This window comes from Solea solea, chromosome 4, assembly GCF_958295425.1.
Source record: "Solea solea chromosome 4, fSolSol10.1, whole genome shotgun sequence".
Classification (NCBI taxonomy): domain Eukaryota; kingdom Metazoa; phylum Chordata; class Actinopteri; order Pleuronectiformes; family Soleidae; genus Solea; species Solea solea.
The window spans coordinates 4,862,479-4,885,447 of record NC_081137.1 but is presented as its reverse complement, the minus strand read 5'-3'; the positions used below and the strand labels follow the sequence as shown (position 1 = coordinate 4,885,447).

General features: G+C 40.8%; 1 protein-coding gene and 1 long non-coding RNA gene across 2 annotated transcripts; one reads left to right on the top strand and one right to left on the bottom strand.

Moving 5' to 3' along the window:
• Positions 1 to 1,785: 1,785 nt before the first annotated feature.
• On the top strand, positions 1,786 to 7,792 carry LOC131458028 (uncharacterized). The gene is made up of 4 exons (XR_009240050.1): positions 1,786 to 3,029; positions 3,460 to 3,693; positions 4,678 to 4,856; positions 5,748 to 7,792. It is a non-coding gene; the product is annotated as an uncharacterized LOC131458028 (long non-coding RNA).
• An 8,523-nt stretch (positions 7,793 to 16,315) lies between these two features.
• On the bottom strand, positions 16,316 to 22,048 carry rab38b (RAB38b, member of RAS oncogene family). The gene is made up of 3 exons (XM_058628313.1): positions 21,660 to 22,048; positions 19,479 to 19,756; positions 16,316 to 17,790 (listed from the first exon to the last, which is right to left on the bottom strand). The coding sequence occupies exons 1-3, from the start codon at positions 21,889 to 21,891 to the stop codon at positions 17,641 to 17,643; spliced, it is 660 nt and encodes a 219-aa protein (XP_058484296.1). The 5' UTR covers positions 21,892 to 22,048; the 3' UTR covers positions 16,316 to 17,640.
• Positions 22,049 to 22,969: the final 921 nt, after the last annotated feature.

Sequence of the window (22,969 nt, the reverse complement as noted above, 5' to 3'; positions counted from 1 at the left end):
CCTTGTAGAGTAGTGTATATATATATATATATATATATATACATATATATATATATATATACACACATCACATGTCCATCCATCCATTTTACACCACTTTTTCCTTCAAAGTTAACATAAATAAAACATTAATAATATACAAACATTGAAACTGTCAGGTCAAAACATTGACATAAAAAAATAAATAACGAGTCAACAACACATCTATCGATCACACCAAATTTGTAATGAAAGAAATTCTGGGATACATGGCTTTCCCAAGTAAAAAATGATTGACATGTAACACTTATTTTATTGATATGTGAGATGTTAGCAGGGGTGTTGTTATGGATTTTAGGGCCCTGGGCAAAAGGCCATTTTAGTTATGGTCAGTGTATGTTCATGAGCTAATGTGATCAAATGAAAGCAGATGGCTTAGCGAGCTGTGAGAACGACATGACTGAACACGGTGGAGGAACAAGAAAATGTGGGGGTCAGGGAGAAGATGAACAACACAGGCTCTGCTTTGGAAACTGATGTTTGGCCCTTACATGTAAAAACATGTCATTGTTATTGGTGTAATGATGACGACACAACAAACCCACGGGAGCAGAGAAAACACAAACTTGCAAGTCACAGACGTCATCTGTGTCATTTTTTAAATACTCAAACAAACGCTATAAAGAGAGAACTATGATCACATTTGTAATAAAATAGAAAAACACAAACAATATCATCTTTTAAATGTACATATTTAAGAGCAATACTCTCATCCACACAGTCAAAATACTTTTTTATTCCATCTGACATTATATACCTGCTGCATTAGCCTATACTTTAGCGCCATCCAGTGGACATGCGATGGAAAATAACCGTACATGAATAACATTTCTAATTTCTGTGAATCAGATTTGATTTATCAGTTTATAGCGCTCAATCTTTTTTTTCCGTCTTATGTGCTGTTGAGAAAGTTATGATTCATTTTATATTGAATTAAATTAAATTACATTTTTAGTAGTCTTATAAAGTAGCAATAATTGTGGAGAAGTCACAAAATGTACCTTTTTTTTCATTCATTTTTGTTCATAAAAAGCAGCCAAGTGAACTTTGAGCTGTGAAGTATTTCCGAATTTCACAAATTCAATCGGATTTTAAACATTTTGAGTGCTTCTATCTCAGGTGTTTATATAGTTGGTCAGATTGTTTGGGTTATGCTGAAAAAAAAGATTTAAGACACTCTATATTGCACATTCTTATGTCCTCTGTATGTACTGTAGGTTTTAACATTGTCAAATGTGAGAGAAACCTTAGAGAAAGCCCTTGTGATCACATGTTCTAATTTTGATCCTTTTTATCGTCTCTGTCGCTCATCTGTCACTGGTCGATTGCAGCAAGGAGTGCATCTACCTGGTGGGAAACTCAGCCCAAAACGACCAGGAAATACCTGGAAGAAGAGTTGAGCAAGTGGGCTAAAATGTATGTCAAATCTATTTCCATATGAAGCCCAAAACAAAGTGCTTTTTCCTGCATTTGTATTAAAAAAAGTCTTGTTCCAGGGGCGTTCATGGTCACACTTTGGGTTGTTGACCCCAGGCGTGGCCAATGTTGTTTCCCTGGTCCAACACACCGGATTCAAATGGTTAGCTCGTCAGTAAGCCTAGCTAAAACCTGATAACGACCCATTTATTTGAATCAGGTGTGTTGGAGCAGGGAAACACCCTAAAACACGCGGGACAGTGGCAGAGGAGTGAGAAACCCTGTGTTACATCCAAGTGCCACCTGGTTGTGAAATCCGTTCTGAAGACTCCGAGTGGATAATACCAACTGTCAATCATATATACTGCACTTAATTATCGATTTTCCTCTAAATCAGGGTCCTCAAACTCAAATGACCGGGGGGGGGGCCACTGAGCATCTAGTGTGGTCAGTCGGGAGCCACTCAAGTGCGTAATTGCTTTAAAATAACAATTGTTGTGGTTTTTGTCGCCTATAAATAAGCCTCTTACATGTACTTGCTTTACAGAAGGAGCCTGTGTTTCTTTTAAGTGCTTCCTTAAAGTCATACTACACTGAACAAAAAAATTAAATTAAAATTAAAACAATATTTTATAAAAATTTGAACAATATTAGATCTTTGAGTTCAGCTCATGACAAATGGGAGTGTTGCATTTATATTTTTGTTCAGTGTATATTTAATTGTTTAGAGGACTGAAGTATGTATCAGGCCTCTCCAGCTCTGGTTTTGGATTTAATTGCCCAAACTTAAACTGCTACTTTTGGGGGGCAACTTTGCATTATTGTGTAACATCAGGGTTTCTCACTCCTGATCCTGGGGAGCCACTGATGTTACCCTGCTCATACATACCTGATTCAAATAGTCAGCTCGTCAGTAAGCACTGTTCAAGCCTGATAACGACCCATTTTTTTGAATCAAGTGTGTTTTAAAACACTGCAACACTTTTCACCCTTTTTTTTGCCACTTGGTCAAATGAAGAATACATTTAAAATCATTATGATGCTGCTGTGTTTGTTTAATTTGAACAAATTTAACCGGCTTTTTCTAATCAATTTTATTTTTTTCACACCTTTTACTCATAAAACGAGGAACACAGTAAAGAGCAGTGTTTTTTAATCCCAACTTCCTCTGTTGTTGTGGGAATGAGACGTGTATCTCAGAGCCACTGTCTGATGATGAAATAACACATTTATCTCTGGAAATTAGGAATTTGAATTTGTGTGAGTCGACTTGAAGCGGAACCTTTGCCGGTGATTGGCTGGACCGTTACACGTGGTTGCTGCTAGCAGGAAGAATACAATGCGGTTACGCCCACAGACCGGGGGTTCACGTGGATCTTTGGTGTTAACTACACTTGTGTGTTGTGACTCGCGACGAAGGGGTTAAAAATGCCACCATGGTCGACATTGTGGCTCCACTTAAACAAAATTAATACTAATAAAGTGCGCGGTGCAATATTTGTAAAATACATATCGCCACAAAGGCCAACAACACAACGAATTTAAGGACGGCGCTGTGTCAGGGGTTTCAACGGGTAAGTTCACGTGTTGTATGTTTGTTTACTTAAATTAACATTGCTGTAGCCTAATATGTGCTTAAACTGGGATCCATGTAATACGACGGGTTATTAGGGCCACATTGAGAAAAAAAATACCACAGACTTCGGGAATAAAGTCGTGATATACTGCACGGACGTCTTGGAGTGACGGACCGGAAGTAAACATCGGCATTTCTTCTAAAACAACAGGTTAAAATATTACGATTTTATTCTCGAAGTCTGTGGAAAAAAATTGTTTCTCAGTGTGGCCCTAATACCTCGTTGTAATGTAACGCTAACTTAAGATATTAGTGTGACGCTTTATTGTATGGCTATATAGCTAACTAAATTAAACTAAAGAGAGACAGTTACTGATAAAGCTTAGCTTGTTAAAACATACACTGTTATGTTTATCTTGTCTTCACAGTGACCTCTGACCCTGATGTGAGGAGGACAACTTCACCAGTCAAAGTGAATCCGTTCACACTGGCAACACTGATGCTATTGTTGCATTGGGGTCTGTACGGTTCTTGGTGGGCTACTGAACAGAATTACTCTCTGGGATTAATAAAATTGATCAAATCAAAATAAGTAAAGAATAACAAGACGAGTGCTACAGTCACAAAGTTTACTGTGAAAGGTTTGCTGCTCCATGGTGGAGGTGAGTAAGCTGTAAAGGGTATTGTTGACCAGTTAAATATAGGTTATCTCAGCCTAGATAATGGTTTTTGAGTAATAATAATAACTATGACATGTGCTGCTGCCTTTCTTGGCCAGGCCACCCTTGTGAAAGATATCTCAATGTCTCAATGGGTCTTTTATCTGATTATAATAAAATAAAATACAACCATGTTATTGTTATGTTGTGTGTTCTAATGTCAAATGTTGACTTGTCCAGATAACTTCTGCTGCTAATACTGTCTTGTACTATTGCAAACTCCTAACTTTTTGCTGCTAATTCCTACATTTATACTGTGAACTCCTACTCTCTTATTGTTTATTTTAGTGTCAGTCAATGTCTTCTTTTACCGTGCACTTTATTTATTGTTTACTTTAGTGTCAGGATATGTCTGTCATGTTAATGAATGATGTGTGTGTGCTATAGCAGTTTATGACCAGTAGAAGGTGCTCTGTGGTGTTGTGCAGTTACTGAAGAGATGTTGCCTGCATTAAAAATCAGCTGATTAACATCAACAAAAACTGTCAAAATGTCCTAGTGTGTTGAGAAAAACTGTCCAAATAGAAACTGTCAAAAATGTCCTAGTATAATATGTCAACAAAAACTAAACTGTTCAAATATATAAACTGGCAAAATGTCTGAGTATAGTATGTCAACAAAAAACGTCCAGGCATGAACCGTTAAAAGTGTCCAAGTAATACTAAGACACAACAAGGAAAAACATAAATTTATTGTCACATTTATTGTTCATAACTTTAAGACAAAGAACTAAAACGGGATCATTTGGGCAGCTTTTATAAGAAGAGGGGGAGAAAGCACGTCCAGCAGGTGGCAGCATTTCCTATAGGTGGTGTTTTTTTTTCTGCATTAGCAAAACATTTTTTAAGTAACAACAATTTCAGCTGCCATTTTTTCTTTTATTTGACCTGCGAGGACATGAACGTTGTTTCTTTTTTTTTTGTGCAGGTGGAGCTGCTCCTGCACAAAGAAACACTGATTTAAAAGCCTTTGTGTACTTTCTGTGACTTGGTACATTCCACTCCTCCCCTCTGTGTCGAGCTATGTGGAATGTTCCACTTCCCTTGTCGAAGCTTCTTCCACGCCGAGACAGGAAGAGGACGAGGAGCAGCGGGAATAAACACATGGTAACTGCTGCTTAAATGTGAGCCACACATGTCTTAGATTCTCTGTTGACGCTCTGTTCAAACCTGCTGTTAACATCCGACCTGAGCGATCCGATCACACGTGTTCAGATTACACCTGCTACTGCTGCTAATGTGACGTCACTGCTCCGCACCAAACACACGATCACCGTCTAACCATGTACGTGTGTGTTTTCAAAAAACTGACTTTGTGTCAAATATGTCATGATACAGTATGATGTCAACAACTGCCTTCATACTGTCAAAAACTGTCCAAAATGTCCAATAATATGTCAACAAAAAGTTAAAATATGAACTGTGTATGTAAATATAACTGAGTATATCGATTATTTAGTAAACTGTCCAAAATGTCAAACAATGTCCTCAACAAAAAATGGCAACATACCATTAAAACTGTTGAGTATCTAGTATCTAGAATATCTTAAAAAAAAAAACCCTGTTCAGGAGCAGTGGTTTAGTAGAATAAATAAAAGTGTCCGTGTTGATATGGACCAATATATAGTTGACAATAAAAACCTTTTAATGTATTTTACTCACATTTCTTCACTCATTTACTGCAATGACCACATTTGGACACTCTAAACTGGATACTACTTTGTCTCATCATGTCCCATGACTGAACACCTACAAACAGCTGCAGTTAAAGACACAGTTCATGTGTTTTCAAGCATCGTTGAATGAGGTCATTATCATCAGAATTTAGGGCAATAAGAGAAAAAAACCCAAGCCATGACTTTACAGTGAAGAGTAAAAGAAGCTTTCAGCAGTGCTGTCACTAAATACATCAGAATCCTTAAATGTTGAGATTTTAGACATGTTTTTAGGATTTTTAAAGTCATTTACAGTGTAACTCATCTACAGCATTGTTTGCAGCAGGTGCAGGAGGACCTGGCTGACCTGGAGGACGAGGACGAGGAGGAGGACGAGGACGAGGAGCAGCGCGGACAAATGTGTGGTAACTGATGCTTAAAAATGATCCACACATTTATTAGATGTTCTGTTGATGCTCTGTTCACACCTGCTGTTAACATCTGATCCGAGTCATCCGATCACAGTTGTTCAGATTACACCTGCTACTGCTATTGCTAATATCACGTCAAATGATGATTCTCAAATGTCTTTTTTTATCCACCAACCAAAAATTATTCAGTTTTAATTCCTTCTTTGTTACAAGGAACAATGAAACCGGAAAATGTTCAACATTTTTAATAAAAAACAAACAATTAATCCATTATTAAAGTATTTGACAATTCATTTAGTAATCATTTAATAATGCTGTAATCGTTGCATCCCTACTTTATATATATTTTTTTTTTAAATCATCAGAGACATCATATGATTTATTGCGATACTTGCAAAATCATACATTGTGATGCACTGACACAACAGTGCCAGTGAAAGTGACCACTTGGCACCATCTAGTGGACTGAAAGGTTCATTTATTTTGTTTATTTGTAATGCTAATCCACAAAAAAGTTTGACGTTTATTTATAACATCAGTTCAAAACATTGTTATGGAACAAACCATGACTCTTTCACCTGTCATTTCATCACCTCACACGGACGATGTTAACAGCACTTGTCAACAGAGCCTCTGTTTAATGTGTGCACATCATTTTTACATTGTTAACAGGTGAAAACTGGGGACCACTCAAAGTCACAAAATTCTATCAATAAATACACCATTCAGTAATGACTACAATGTGCCATTCATTCATTCATTGATTCAAATTGGAAGTAAATACATACACGTCTTATTAAATGTGACATTCATTCATTCATTCAAATACCAATTCATTTGATGTAAAAAACAACATATAGAATGACTTGACTGTTGAATGAATGATTTCATGGTCCTGTGTTGCAGTGCATCACAGGACTGATGCTGATGGGTGACTTTGACACGTTAAATCAATTCATGATGCACTGCAACACAGGACCATGACATCATTCATTCAAAAGTCAAGTCATTAGATATGTTTTGTGGGGTTTTTTTTAACCTGCAATTGGTATTTGAATGAATGACTGTCACATTTAATAAGACGTGTATGTATTTCATTCCAATTTGAATCAATGAATAAATGTCACATTGTAGTCCATATTGAACGGTGTATTTATTTATTGAGTGAATTTTGTAACTTTGAGCGCTCCCTAGTTTTCACCTGTTAACAATGTAAAAATGATGTGCACACATTAATCCCACAGAAGTCTAATTGATGTGCTGATCATTTTTAAGCATCAGTTGCTGGACACCGGTACCCCGACTGTGTGGTCAACAGTCCAGAGAGTGGACCCCTGTCAAATTTTTTTGTGTTTTTATGGCTTTTTTGGGGAATTTCGTTGGCCAAAAATGTGAAATAAAATGGTATAACCCCCTGTTGTTATCAGTGTGGGGAGCCGGGGGACCACAGCCCAGCCCGGCCCCAGTTAGACCCCGGCGCCGGGGCCAAGTGTTCGGAGCATGCTGGATTTGAACCAGCCACAGCCGGACTGGCACAACCTCCTCGCGGTTGCGAACCAACCCACCACGCCACAAACCCTTTGGAGGTTTGGGATGGAGCTCCGGGCGTTTTTCACTCTTCACTTTGGCTGTGGAACCTTAAACGTTCAAGTATAAAGGAATTGAACTCTCAACGTCAAGACTGAAAGGCAGCTCTCTAACCAGTTGAGCTAACAGTCCACACTCTTCCTTATGTTTTCTCAGACTTCTTTACTCTTTGCGTTGAATAGCGTGCCTAAAAATTCACTTCATCCAAGTTTCGAACCCCTGACCTGAAGAACTCCAGTCTTTCTCTTAACCTTGTGAGCTATTTGTCCTCACATGGTGTGTGCTAACCTTTGGAAGTCTTTCAATAATAGAACCCATGACTTCAAAAAAAACATCAGACTGATGAAATATTGAAGAACGTTTGTCCCTGTAAATGGACAACTTGGTTGGTCTAGTGGTTACTGCTCTTGCCTTTGAAACAAGACTTTCAGCGTTCAAGACCCATTTAGAACAAGTTATCTCTGGAGTTTTTCATGTTCTCCCCGTGTGTGCGTGGCTTTTCTCCCGTTTCTCTGGCTTCCTCCCACAGTCCATCAATCATCTACCGCTTTGTCCTACACTGGTGGGTTGCGGGGGGTGCTGTGCCAAGCTCAGCTGTCATAGGGTGACAGGCGAACCCTACTGTTCGCCAGTCCATTCAAAACATGCAGTAGAGTGATGAGGTAAATTTCCGCTTAAACATTGACTTCATGTAAGATTCGAACCCCTGACCATAGGAACACCAGTCCACGTCTGAACCGTGTGAGCTATTTGTCTTTGCATGCTTTTTCGCACAATTTGGAAGTCTTTCAATAATAGAACCCATGACTTCAAAAAAATGTCAGACTGATGAAATATTGAAGAACGTTTGTCCGCGAAAATGGACAACGTGGTTGGTGTAGTGGTTAGTGCTCTTGCCTTTGAAACAAGACTTTCAGGGTTCAAGACCCATTTGGAACAAGTACCTTTCTGGAACTTTTCATGTTCTCCCCATGTGTGCGTAGCTTTTCTCCCGTTTCTCTGGCTTCCTCCCACAGTCCATCAATCATCTACCGCTTTGTCCTACACTGGTGGGTTGCGGGGGGTGCTGTGCCAAGCTCAGCTGTCATAGGGTGACAGGCGAACCCTACTGTTCGCCAGTCCATTCAAAACATGCAGTAGAGTGATGAGGTAAATTTCCGCTTAAACATTGACTTCATGTAAGATTCGAACCCCTGACCATATGAATGCCAGTCCACGTCTGAACCGTGTGAGCTATTTCTATTTGCATGGTTTTTTGCACAATTTGGAAGTCTTTCAATAATAGAACCCATGACTTCAAAAAAATGTCAGACTGATGAAATATTGAAGAACGTTTGTCCGCGAAAATGGACAACGTGGTTGGTGTAGTGGTTAGTGCTCTTGCCTTTGAAACAAGACTTTCAGGGTTCAAGACCCATTTGGAACAAGCACCTTTCTGGAACTTTTCATGTTCTCCCCATGTGTGCGTAGCTTTTCTCCCGTTTCTCTGGCTTCCTCCCACAGTCCATCAATCATCTACCGCTTTGTCCTACACTGGTGGGTTGCGGGGGGTGCTGTGCCAAGCTCAGCTGTCATAGGGTGACAGGCGAACCCTACTGTTCGCCAGTCCATTCAAAACATGCAGTAGAGTGATGAGGTAAATTTCCGCTTAAACATTGACTTCATGTAAGATTCGAACCCCTGACCATAGGAACACCAGTCCACGTCTGAACCGTGTGAGCTATTTGTCTTTGCATGCTTTTTCGCACAATTTGGAAGTCTTTCAATAATAGAACCCATGACTTCAAAAAAATGTCAGACTGATGAAATATTTCAGAAAGTTTGTCCCCGAAACTGGACAACGTGGTTGGTGTAGTGGTTAGTGCTCTTGCCTTTGAAACAAGACTTTCAGGGTTCAAGACCCATTTGGAACAAGTATCTTTCTGGAGTTTTTCATGTTCTCCCCGTGTGTGCGTGGCTTTTCTCCCGTTTCTCTGGCTTCCTCCCACAGTCCATCAATCATCTACCGCTTTGTCCTACACTGGAGGGTTGCAGGGGGTGCTGTGCCAAGCTCAGCTGTCATAGTGTGATAGGCGTGGGTCACCCTGCAGTGCAGGGTGACCCCCCGCACCCCCCGCAACCCTCCAGTGTAGGACAAAGCGGTAGATGATTGATGGACTGTGGGAGGAAGCCAGAGGAACGGGAGAAAAGCCACGCACACACGGGGAGAACATGAAAAACTCCAGAAAGATACTTGTTCCAAATGGGTCTTGAACCCTGAAAGCCTAGTTTCAAAGGGAAGAGCACTAACCACTACACCAACCACATTGTCCATTTTCGGGGACAAACTTTCTGAAATATTTCATCAGTCTGACATTTTTTTGAAGTCATGGGTTCTATTATTGAAAGACTTCCAAATTGTGCGAAAAAGCATGCAAAGACAAGTAGCTCACACGGTTCAGACGTGGACTGGTGTTCCTATGGTCATGGGTTCGAATCTTACATTAAGTCAATGTTTAAGTGGAAATTTACCTCATCACTGTACTGCATGTTTTGAATGGACTGGCAAACAGTGCAGGGTGACCCACGCCTATCACACTATGACAGCTGAGCTTGGCACAGCACCCCCCGCAACCCTCCAGTGTAGGACAAAGCGGTAGATGATTGATGGACTGTGGGAGGAAGCCAGAGGAACGGGAGAAAAGCCACGCACAGACGGGGAGAACATGAAAAACTCCAGAAAGATACTTGTTCCAAATGGGTCTTGAACCCTGAAAGCCTAGTTTCAAAGGGAAGAGCACTAACCACTACACCAACCACATTGTCCATTTTCGGGGACAAACTTTCTGAAATATTTCATCAGTCTGACATTTTTTTGAAGTCATGGGTTCTATTATTGAAAGACTTCCAAATTGTGCGAAAAAGCATGCAAAGACAAATAGCTCACACGGTTCAGACGTGGACTGGTGTTCCTATGGTCATGGGTTCGAATCTTACATTAAGTCAATGTTTAAGTGGAAATTTACCTCATCACTGTACTGCATGTTTTGAATGGACTGGCAAACAGTGCAGGGTGACCCACGCCTATCACACTATGACAGCTGAGCTTGGCACAGCACCCCCCGCAACCCTCCAGTGTAGGACAAAGCGGTAGATGATTGATGGACTGTGGGAGGAAGCCAGAGGAACGGGAGAAAAGCCACGCACACACGGGGAGAACATGAAAAACTCCAGAAAGATACTTGTTCCAAATGGGTCTTGAACCCTGAAAGCCTAGTTTCAAAGGGAAGAGCACTAACCACTACACCAACCACATTGTCCATTTTCGGGGACAAACGTTCTTCAATATTTCATCAGTCTGACATTTTTTTGAAGTCATGGGTTCTATTATTGAAAGACTTCCAAATTGTATGAAAAAGCATGCAAAGACAAATAGCTCACACGGTTCAGACGTGGACTGGTGTTCCTATGGTCATGGGTTCGAATCTTACATTAAGTCAATGTTTAAGTGGAAATTTACCTCATCACTGTACTGCATGTTTTGAATGGACTGGCAAACACTGCAGGGTGAACCACGCCTATCACACTATGACAGCTGAGCTTGGCACAGCACCCCCTGCAACCCTCCAGTGTAGGACAAAGCGGTAGATGATTGATGGACTGTGGGAGGAAGCCAGAGAAACGGGAGAAAAGCCACGCACACACGGGGAGAACATGAAAAACTCCAGAACGATCCTTGCTCCAAATGGGTCTTGAACCTTGAAAGTCTTGTTTCAAAGGCAAGAGCACTAACCACTACACCAACCACGTTGTCCAGTTTCGGGGACAAACGTTCTCCAATATTTCATCAGTCTGACGTTTTTTTGAAGTCATGGGTTCTATTATTGAAAGACTTCCAAATTGTGAGAAAAAGCAACCAAAGACAAATAGCTCACACGGTTCAGACGTGGACTGGCGTTCCTATGGTCATGGGTTCGAATCTTACATTAAGTCAATGTTTAAGTGGAAATTTACCTCATCACTGTAGTGCATGTTTTGAATGGACTGGAGAACAGTGCAGGGTGAACCACGCCTATCACCCTATGACAGCTGAGCTTGGCACAGCACCCCCCGCAACCCTCCAGTGTAGGACAAAGCGGTACATGATTGATGGACTGTGGGAGGAAGCCAGAGAAACGGGAGAAAAGCCACGCACACACGGGGAGAACATGAAAAACTCCACAGATAAGTTGTTCTAAATGGGTCTTGAACCCTGAAAGTCTTGTTTCAAAGGCAAGAGCAGTAACCACTAGACCAACCAAGTTGTCCATTTACAGGGACAAACGTTCTTCAATATTTCATCAGTCTGATGTTTTTTTTGAAGTCATGGGTTCTATTATTGAAAGACTTCCAAAGGTTAGCACACACCATGTGAGGACAAATAGCTCACAAGGTTAAGAGAAAGACTGGAGTTCTTCAGGTCAGGGGTTCGAAACTTGGATGAAGTGAATTTTTAGGCACGCTATTTAACGCAGAGAGTAAATAAGTCTGAGAAAACTTAAGGAAGAGCGTGGACAGTTAGCTCAACTGGTTAGAGAGCTGCCTTTCAGTCTTGACGTTGAGAGTTCAATTCCTTTATACTTCAACGTTTAAGGTTCCACAGGCAAAGTGAAGAGTGAAAAACGCCCGGAGCTCCATCCCAAACCTCCAAAGGGTTTGTGGCGTGGTGGGTTGGTTCGCAACCGCGAGGAGGTTGTGCCAGTCCGGCTGTGGCTGGTTCAAATCCAGCATGCTCCGAACACTTGGCCCCGGCGCCGGGGTCTAACTGGGGCCGGGCTGGGCTGTGGTCCCCCGGCTCCCCACACTGATAACAACAGGGGGTTATACTATTTTATTTCACATTTTTGGCCAACGAAATTCCCCAAAAAAGCCATAAAAACACAAAAAAAATTGACAGGGGTCCACTCTCTGGACTGTTGACCACACAGTCGGGGTACCGGTGTCCAGCAACTGATGCTTAAAAATGATCAGCACATCAATTAGACTTCTGTGGGATTAATGTGTGCACATCATTTTTACATTGTTAACAGGTGAAAACTAGGGAGCGCTCAAAGTTACAAAATTCACTCAATAAATAAATACACCGTTCAATAAGGACTACAATGTGACATTTATTCATTGATTCAAATTGGAATGAAATACATACACGTCTTATTAAATGTGACAGTCATTCATTCAAATACCAATTGCAGGTTAAAAAAAAACCCACAAAACATATCTAATGTCTTGACTTTTGAATGAATGATGTCATGGTCCTGTGTTGCAGTGCATCATGAACTGATTTAATGTGTCAAAGTCACACATCAGCATCAAATCAACTGATGATGCACTGCAACACAGGACCATGAAATCATTCATTCAACAGTCAAGTCATTCTATATGTTGTTTTTTTACATCAAATGAATTGGTATTTGAATGAATGAATGAATGTCACATTTAATAAGACGTGTATGTATTTACTTCCAATTTGAATCAATGAATGAATGAATGGCACATTGTAGTCATTATTGAATGGTGTATTTATTGATAGAATTTTGTGACTTTGAGTGGTCCCCAGTTTTCACCTGTTAACAATGTAAAAATGATGTGCACACATTAAACAGAGGCTCTGTTGACAAGTGCTGTTAACATCGTCCGTGTGAGGTGATGAAATGACAGGTGAAAGAGTCATGGTTTGTTCCATAACAATGTTTTGAACTGATGTTATAAATAAACGTCAAACTTTTTTGTGGATTAGCATTACAGATAAACAAAATAAATGAACCTTTCAGTCCACTAGATGGTGCCAAGTGGTCACTTTCACTGGCACTGTTGTGTCAGTGCATCACAATGTATGATTTTGCAAGTATCGCAATAAATCATATGATGTCTCTGATGATTTAAAAAAATATATATATATAAAGTAGGGATGCAACGATTACAGCATTATTAAACGATTACTAAATGAATTGTTAAATACTTTAATAATGGATTAATTGTTTGTTTTTTATTATAAATGTTGAACATTTTCCGGTTTCATTGTTCCTTGTAACAAAGAAGGAATTAAAACTGAATAATTTTTGGTTGGTGGATAAAAAAAGACATTTGAGAATCATCATTTGACGTGATATTAGCCATAGCAGTAGCAGGTGTAATCTGAACAACTGTGATCGGATGACTCGGATCAGATGTTAACAGCAGGTGTGAACAGAGCATCAACAGAACATCTAATAAATGTGTGGATCATTTTTAAGCATCAGTTACCACACATTTGTCCGCGCTGCTCCTCGTCCTCGTCCTCCTCCTCGTCCTCCAGGTCAGCCAGGTCCTCCTGCACCTGCTGCAAACAATGCTGTAGATGAGTTACACTGTAAATGACTTTAAAAATCCTAAAAACATTTCTAAAATCTCAACATTTAAGGATTCTGATGTATTTAGTGACAGCACTGCTGAAAGCTTCTTTTACTCTTCACTGTAAAGTCATGGCTTGGGTTTTTTTCTCTTATTGCCCTAAATTCTGATGATAATGACCTCATTCAACGATGCTTGAAAACACATGAACTGTGTCTTTAACTGCAGCTGTTTGTAGGTGTTCAGTCATGGGACATGATGAGACAAAGTAGTATCCAGTTTAGAGTGTCCAAATGTGGTCATTGCAGTAAATGAGTGAAGAAATGTGAGTAAAATACATTAAAGGTTTTTATTGTCAACTATATATTGGTCCATATCAACACGGACACTTTTATTTATTCTACTAAACCACTGCTCCTGAACAGGGTTTTTTTTTTTAAGATATTCTAGATACTAGATACTCAACAGTTTTAATGGTATGTTGAAATTTTTTGTTGAGGACATTGTTTGACATTTTGGACAGTTTATAATTGGACAGTTTACTAAATAATCGATATACTCAGTTATATTTACATACACAGTTCATATTTTAACTTTTTGTTGACATATTATTGGACATTTTGGACAGTATGAAGGCAGTTGTTGACATACTGTATCATGACATATTTGACACAAAGTCAGTTTTTTGAAAACACACACGTACATGGTTAGACGGTGATCGTGTGTTTGGTGCGGAGCAGTGACGTCACATTAGCAGCAGTAGCAGGTGTAATCTGAACACGTGTGATCGGATCGCTCAGGTCGGATGTTAACAGCAGGTTTGAACAGAGCGTCAACAGAGAATCTAAGACATGTGTGGCTCACATTTAAGCAGCAGTTACCATGTGTTTATTCCCGCTGCTCCTCGTCCTCTTCCTGTTTCTGTCTCGGCGTGGAAGAAGCTCCGACAAGGGAAGTGGAACATTCCACATAGCTCGACACAGAGGGGAGGAGTGGAATGTACCAAGTCACGGAAAGTACACAAAGGCTTTTAAATCAGTGTTTCTTTGTGCAGGAGCAGCTCCACCTGCACAAAAAAAAAATCAACGTTCATGTCCTCGCAGGTCAAATAAAAGAAAAAAATGGCAGCTGAAATTGATGTTACTTAAAAAATGTTTTGCTAATGCAGAAAAAAAACCCACCATCTATAGGAAATGCTGCCACCTGCTGGACGTGCTTTCTCCCCCTCATCTTATAAAAGCTGCTCCTTATCTTAAAATGATCAACAATAAATTGATATTTTTCCTTGTTGCGTCCTAGTATTGAAATTGTATGCTTTTTGTCGGTATCCTATACTATATTTTGCCAGTTTATTTTTAACAATTTATTTTTGTTGACATATTATACTAGGACAGTTTTTGACAGTTTATAATATAAACTATTTGGACATTTCTTGTTGTTGACAGTGTAGTAGGATATGTTTTGATGACATAGGACACTCGGACATTTTTGACAGTTTATATTTGGACAGTCGTGTGAAGTTTTGAGCAGATCGGTCAGTTCACGTAATTCACGTTTCGTGGCGAAACCGCCAAAATTCCGATGGTTGCTGTGGCCACGCCCCTTTTGAATTGGCAAGACCCTTTTTTTTTACATAACTTTTCATATTTGATGTGTCGAGTACAAATTAACGTGTTTTTTATGTTGCTACGATTAACGCTTATATTAAATAATACATATATATATATATATATATATATATATATATATATATATACATATATATGTGTGTGTGTGTTGCATGGTGCTGATCCGTTTAAATAATCACTTATCTGTGTAAACAATGTTGTTGGAGACAAACCCCTGCTGGTGTTTACCTGCCTGCAGCCTCTCCGTGAGCTGTCATCGCTGTGACATTTTTGTGGCTGTGAGATTTGAAAGTATCACTTCTCCCTTCAGCTCATTTTTCTTCCTCCTGCTTCTCCGTTGTCCTTCTCTCTCTCTCTCTCTCTCTCTCTCTCTCTGTGTGAGAATATGTGGGTGTTTTCTTCCTGTAGGTGGTTCTCTGGCATTGCGACAAGAACTACAGTGATAACAATATGTTCAGCTCATAATTCCCAGTAATGAGCGGTTAGATCTGAGCCAGGTGTTTGTTCTACAATTAAATCAACGTGATAACCATTGTTTTAGTTTTAATTATACATATATATCATTTTTCTTTTAACAACAAATAGATTGCTTGATTATTTTCAGATAACAAAACTCTTTGCTTTTCGGATCATTCGAGGCCGTTTGTGGTGTAGATGTCTGAGCCAAGAGCAGGCGACTAAATCTAATCCCTCATGCAGAGAATAATCCTCTCAGTCATGTGGCGTCCTAATGAGAACCTGAGAGTCCTGGATCAGCCCAAAGTCACATTTCCCAGTCTAAACTAATAAAAACTTAGTTCTGGTTCACTCTCCCTCTCTCTCTCTCTCTACAGTGACCAAGCGCCTGCAAAATGGTTCGTTCCAGCAGGTTTAAAAGTCCCGATGAAAGAAAAAGGTCCCAAAAGAAGCATGAAACAGTGTGAAACCAAATAATTTATTTTGCACATCATCGCAGTCGGTGGGACACGCGGACAATTCAGCTCATGATGATCCCCACTGACACTGTGAAATGGAGATCCTGAGAGGAACGCACCGTTTCAATCCATCATGCCCTGATGTGGATACTGTAAAATTACGGTCATGGCGACATGTGACGCTGCCGTAACCGAGGGGAAATAACATAATGTCCTCACTGAGCATTTACTGTGTGTAAATGTGGAAAAAGACCAAGAAGGAATATAAGCGGAGAACAGGTGGGTGAGGAGAGGAGAGAAAACCAGGTCATAAATGGAGAAATATGGACGTATGTGCAGCGATAGCTTCACACAGATGTTTAAGGACAGCCATAAGAATAAATAAAAATAGGTAGTTACCATGGTTACAGAGGGCTCGGCTTTCTCTCGGGGGTGAACTCATGAGAGTGTCCACTTTAGAAGCAGACGACGACAACATCGTTGTCTTTCCACAGATGGGTAGAAAATGAAGTGCACGATCACCCGAATTGTTTTTGTTCATTCATTACTGCACAATGAGCCGGTCCACAGAGGCCGCCGCGATGAATGATATGGATGGATGATGGATGGATCTAAAAACGGTATTCTGGCTTTAACAGATTGAAAATGGCAGTAGGCCATAGTGCGATTTTGATTATTTGTGCAGCGCCACTACAGGAAAAGACAGAAAAACCTTTAAATGACCCTTTAATTACTGTCGTCTAAACTGTCCACTGGCCATTGCGAGACGAGTTCCACTCAGAAATGTGTGTTCTCGGAACCGAAACGTTGTGCCGTTACTTAAACAAGCCTGATTAAATACAGCCTGCACAAAAAAGAGAGGGATCGTAAACAACACAATACAACTCATTAAAAAAACAACATACAGTCACACAATCTGGGATCCAACGAACGTTTGCATTACAGCACGTCTCCCGCACGAGCTTATGTTGAGGCGAACAGAAGGAGAACAACAATAAATTAATCGCACGGACTTGAAAAGTGAAGTGTTGGGGAGTATTTCTCGCTCCTTTTGTTCAGTTCAGACCCGAACGTTGACGGCACTTGAAATAGTCTTAATACTAAGAGCAAGGTGTGGTTCGGCCTTACTGAAGTTCAAGTTTAATGTCTTTAAAAAAGAAGAAAAAAAAACCAGAACGTGCAGCTCTTCTGAATCCATGGTACTTCCGCTTTGGACCAAAGAGGCCAAACTGTACCTGAGCGGGCCGCGTGGTGTGCATGTCCCTCTCGGTCCTGACGCTGTTGCTCCGCTCCGTTCTGTGCCGCCGTCGCGTCGCCAGCCGCTTCCTTCACTTGGAGCAGCCGGAGCAGCTCGACCGCTTGTCGGAGTCGAACTGTGGCGACACGGTGTCCGGCACGATGGACTTCAGGATGTCGTTCTCCGTCGCCATGATGTGCTTCACCAGGAGGTTTGCGGCGTCACTGATGTTGAGATTGTCCTGCAAAAGAGAGAGAAACTCATAAATAAGACCTAAAGAAAACTCCATTAAATGCTTAAGCACATTTTTTATTGTCTATTTTAATGTTTGTGGTCTTGGAGAACATTCTCGTTCTTTGTCGCAATTCATTTACTTATTGTACTCATAATATCTCTATAAAATGTCAATATACGACAAATACAGCGTGGAAAACTAATTTAGTCGCTTCTGTTTAGGGCTGCAACTAATAAACTGTCAATTATTCTCTCAGTCCAGAAAATGTTGGAAAAATGTTGGTCGGTGTTTCTCAAAATTGGAAATGATGCTCTCATCATCATTTTACGTCTAAAAATGATTCCGTTTTTATGATTTCTTTGTTATACGGCGCAAAGAAACGTGAAAATTATTCAAAAAGAAATCTAAAGCATTTTAAAGCACTTCATTTTCCGCTTCCATTTCCCTTATTTGTCAGTAAACATCCTGTAAAAAAAAATGTGATTAACTATCTTCCTCTCACCGTCACACCGACCGTCTTTAAAACACTTCTTTTAAGAAAAAGACGGATGTATTGTTTGTTTTGCTCCATACGCCGATTCCTCCGCCTTCACCTGCCCCCTTCTGACCTTTGACCTTTCAGAAATGCTGAGCCTCGACGCTAGATGAAAGGTGCTGTGGCAACACATACGTGTCAGCAGAGGATGTTTGGAAGAGCATTTATTTATACATATACATATATATATATATATATATATATATATATATATATATATATATATATATATATATATATATATCATTTGAGAGGTCCAAAAATAAAATAATACTAACAATAAACAACCTCACTACACCATATTTAAAGATAATGATAATAAAGCGTTTGCTTATGTGTCTGTCCATGCTTATCTTGTGGGAGGGGCCTCCATCCCAAAACATATACTGCATTTAACAACGTGGTGCAGAGACTGTTAATACTTTTACCGTTTCATCTCAGCACCTTGTTCTGACTCTGCTGTGTGAATTTATCTGAGCCACTTTCCATCAGGGTATGAAATTCCACCCAGTGGCAGTTTCACTTTTCACTTTCACTGACCTCCACTTACTGTACAGACGTGATGTTGGGATAATCTGAAAGATAGTTTTTAATTGTTTTTTAATTGTTTTTTTTCTTCTCGATGGGTTTTTAAGTTAAATAAAAAATAAATCAAATAAATAGAGTTGATGGGGCTTAATCAGCATTGTGTGAAATGAACACACACACGGCGGAGGAGTGGCTTTAACTGTTGTGTTTCCTACCACAGTGCAGAAACATGCACAGTGGCCAATGTCAGCTGGGATTGGCACCAGCAACCCCGTGGAGGACAAAGTGGTCGACAATGGATGGATGGAGACATTCACGCATATTTAAAAGCGAAGCGCTACCTTTTTTAAATGTATTTTAACTCAAATACTTCACTCGCAGCAGCTTTAACCACTTATTTTCATTCTGCCCCCTTCAGTTTCTGTACGGTACTGTCAGTAAATCAATCACATGACTTCAAATTTGAAAAGATTGCTCAATTATTTAGTAATTAGGATCAATTGTGATCATTTATTCCTTATTTTTCTTTGTTTTTTTGCATAAAAAGTTGTTGTTTTCCTTGTTTCCTTTTTTCTTTTGTATTTCAAAAGACTCACAATATCTACACTTTATCTACACACGTCCATCTCACCTTAGCCGAGGTCTCAAACCAGCCCACAAAGCCGTGGTCCTTGCAGAACTGGTCCATTTTGATGCCGTTGTTGGCCAGCTCTCTGCCCTGGTCGCACTTGTTGGCGAGCAGCACCGTGGCGATGCTCTGTCCGTTGCCCAGCATCAGCTTGGAGTCCAGGTCCTCCTTCCACTTGACGACCGCCTCGAAGGTCGTGGGCCGCGTCACGTCGAACACGATGAAGGCTCCCATGGCCTCGCGGTAGTAGACCCGCGTCATGTTTCCGAAGCGCTCCTGACCTGTGATGAACACACACACAATCTCATTGTTGTGCCACATTTTCTTTCTTGCTGACATTTTTATCCGCGGTCGTGTTCTCGTCAAGCAGCACATTCCTGGACGCCAAACCAGGACAGTCAATACAAGCTTTTGTTCCTGCTCACGACAGGCCTGACTTGAAAATGAAACCTGCGTTGTGACATTGACCTTAGACTGAAAAAAAAAAAGCATAAAATGTCACATTATCTGTGAAGCTTTAAGCAATTAAAGAGCTTGTGTGCGCCCAACCTTGGAAATGAGGTTCTGGAGGAGCAGGTTAGAACACTTTCATGATGATAATCCTCTGCAGTGTGTGTTCTGTTATTTAACACACACAAACACACACACTCCTTACTCCCAGACTGAACATGCAGGTGTGTGTGTGTGTGTATCCTGCTCGTTTTGCATAACACGCCCTCGTCTCAGCAGCGGCAGCGTTTACACAGCGGATGTGTCCTCACTTCACGTGGGTTGTTCCACTTTGACAGGGACGAGGAACAGGAGAACCTGACAGTGACGGGGACGGGGACGGAGGACTTCCTCCTTTTTTTTGTTGTTCTCGTGCCGGGGGAATGTGTGAATGATTTTCATCGATCACATGGACTCGCGTCATCTGCAGTCACACACGTCACTTGATGCCATTTGCATGACGTTCACATACACTACACTATTAAGACATCTGAAAACGCTCTTTAAAACGACACAAAAACACATTTCTATGCACATTTCATTTACTCCGCCTTTCAATTTGCCGTCTCTGCTTTAATTAGTGGAACAAAATCCTTTTTTTACTCCTAGTTCGTGTATTTTTATCAATATCGGAGCAAAAACTGCTCTTTGCCGCTTGCTGCGTGAACCAAATGAGATAATAAAACAACAATTCCCATGGTCCCGCGCTGCATCACGACCTTATGTGAATAATTGATTGATTGACACACCTCTAACCTCACAAATGACATACTGTGCATTTAATTTTACAAACATAGAGTTCCTGCTTTGTTCCGACACACTTCAATTTACCGTGGAAGGATCCAGATGAAATCAGACTTATAATTTGATTTGCTGCATCAAAATGAACTGCTGAAAGCACGTGTGTGTGTGTGTGTGTGTGTGTGTGTCTACGTCTTCAGAATGTCCTCTGGTCTAATCGCTGACCTTGTCATGGAGACCAAAACCTCGTCCTCATGAGACACAACCACCACATGTTTTTCTTAGAAGTTTGACGCATGTAGGCATCAACTGGTTTATGGGTAAAGTTGTGTTAAAACCTTTAAGGTTAAAGTTCGGGGGGTATAAAAAGGGATCTTGTCAGATTCAGTCGTCCTCATGGAGACCAAAACCTGGTCCTAATGCGGCAGAACTTCATTTCTGAGGAGCTGGTTAAGTTTAGGGCTAATATTTGTCTTTGTGGTTATGTTAAAGTTAGGGTTAGTCATTAACCAGTTAAGGTTAAGGTTGGGGAGAACGCTTTATTTAGGTTGACCAAATGAATGGATGAATGCAGTGTCTTGTGTGTGTGTGTGTGTGTGTGTGAGTCGATGGAGGCTACAATGACACTCCTGTGACTGGGCTTGAAATCTCCCTCACATGGACCTGATCACATGATGTGGTGGCATACCTATGACAAATGACTGAGTGACAGTGTACAAGAATACTCAAGTGTGTGTGTGTGTGTGTGTGTCACACACAGTGACTGTGCATCCTAAAGCTGTGAATGTGTCACCGCAGAGTCAGTTTGAAGAAAAGCATCATCTGCCCAAATGATCATTTTTTATCAAGAGTGTGTGTTTCCTTAAATTCTGCACATTTTAAACTTTGACAGCAGGAGGAGACACCTCCTCTTATGTTGTCAAACTTCCACACACACACACACACACACTTCACCTGCAATGTCCCACAGCTGGAGCCGGACAGTCTCGTGGTCCAAGTTCAACACCTTCAGAGCGAAGTCCACTCCAATGGTCGCCCGGTAGTTGTTGGAGTACGTCTGGTGCACGTAGCGCCTGATGATGGACGTCTTCCCGACCCCGAGGTCACCGATCACCAGCACCTTGTACAGGTGCTCCGTCCGGAGGCTCGGCATGCCGTTGGAGTGTGAGGAGTGATTGGTCATCATTCCACCTGGCGGGTCTTCCAAGCCAAAGATGTCCCTGTTCCTCCGTGTGTGCGCGCGCGCTGAGACTGAGTTTGTCCACCTAAAAGTCTCAGGAATAAACGTCTCTCACCCTCCGCGTGGATTAGGAGCCGCCCTCCCTGTAGGGAAGCGCTCTCCCTCTCTCTGTGTGTGTGTGGGTGTGGGGGGGGGGGGAACTTGTGACCTCGCCGTGCGCGCGTGTGCGCAGTGCGCACGGTTTATTGGAGGCGTCACAGCACGCTGTAGTTCCTGTCATGAGGACGTCGTGGGACACGACCTATTGTGTAACTGTTGTCACGCTTTTAACCCTCTGTGTGTGGCGGAGAATCCGACGCGTTGTTTGCTTTTCCCACAAAATAAATATGGAACGGGAAAGCTGCTACGGAAGAGCACGAGGGCCACATATGGGTGTGGGGTTTTTTTGGAAACAAAATAAAAAATATCTTAAAAATAACGAAAAGAAGTCCAAATTCTGAGGGAAAACAGACTACAGTCAGGCTAAAATACACTGTGTACAAACAAGTGTTACGCTCGTACCATTAAGCACAAAAGATGTCCCATTGAAACCCATTCAAACTGCAATTTTTGATCTCACTTCCATTAAAACATAATACATGCATTGGGCATCTGGGCTTTTGCTTTTTTGGGAAGTGATCATTTTTACTACTGTCCACCAGATGGCGTCATTTATGCCCAAATGTGGCACATGGACGAAAAAAACATGCTATTTCCACTAGACAGTACTGTCTGCTATCTACTTTGCATGTACTATATTAAAAATAATTATTCTTTCAAAATGTGTTAGTGTTTGTTAGTGTTTGATATCAATAATTAGGGGAAGGAGTGTGTTAAACTCCTCACATGTCAAGCAATACTATCAGACCAGACAGGTCTTATTTTTCTAGGATTATTATTGTAAATGTTGAGGATGACTGCTGCAGAAAACAGGGCAGTTACTGTATATAAAGACCCTTTTTTTCCCACGCAAATTAAATTACGGTCCACAGAATATAAATGGAAGTCCAAATAAATCATCTTAATTGGAGTAACTTCTACTCGC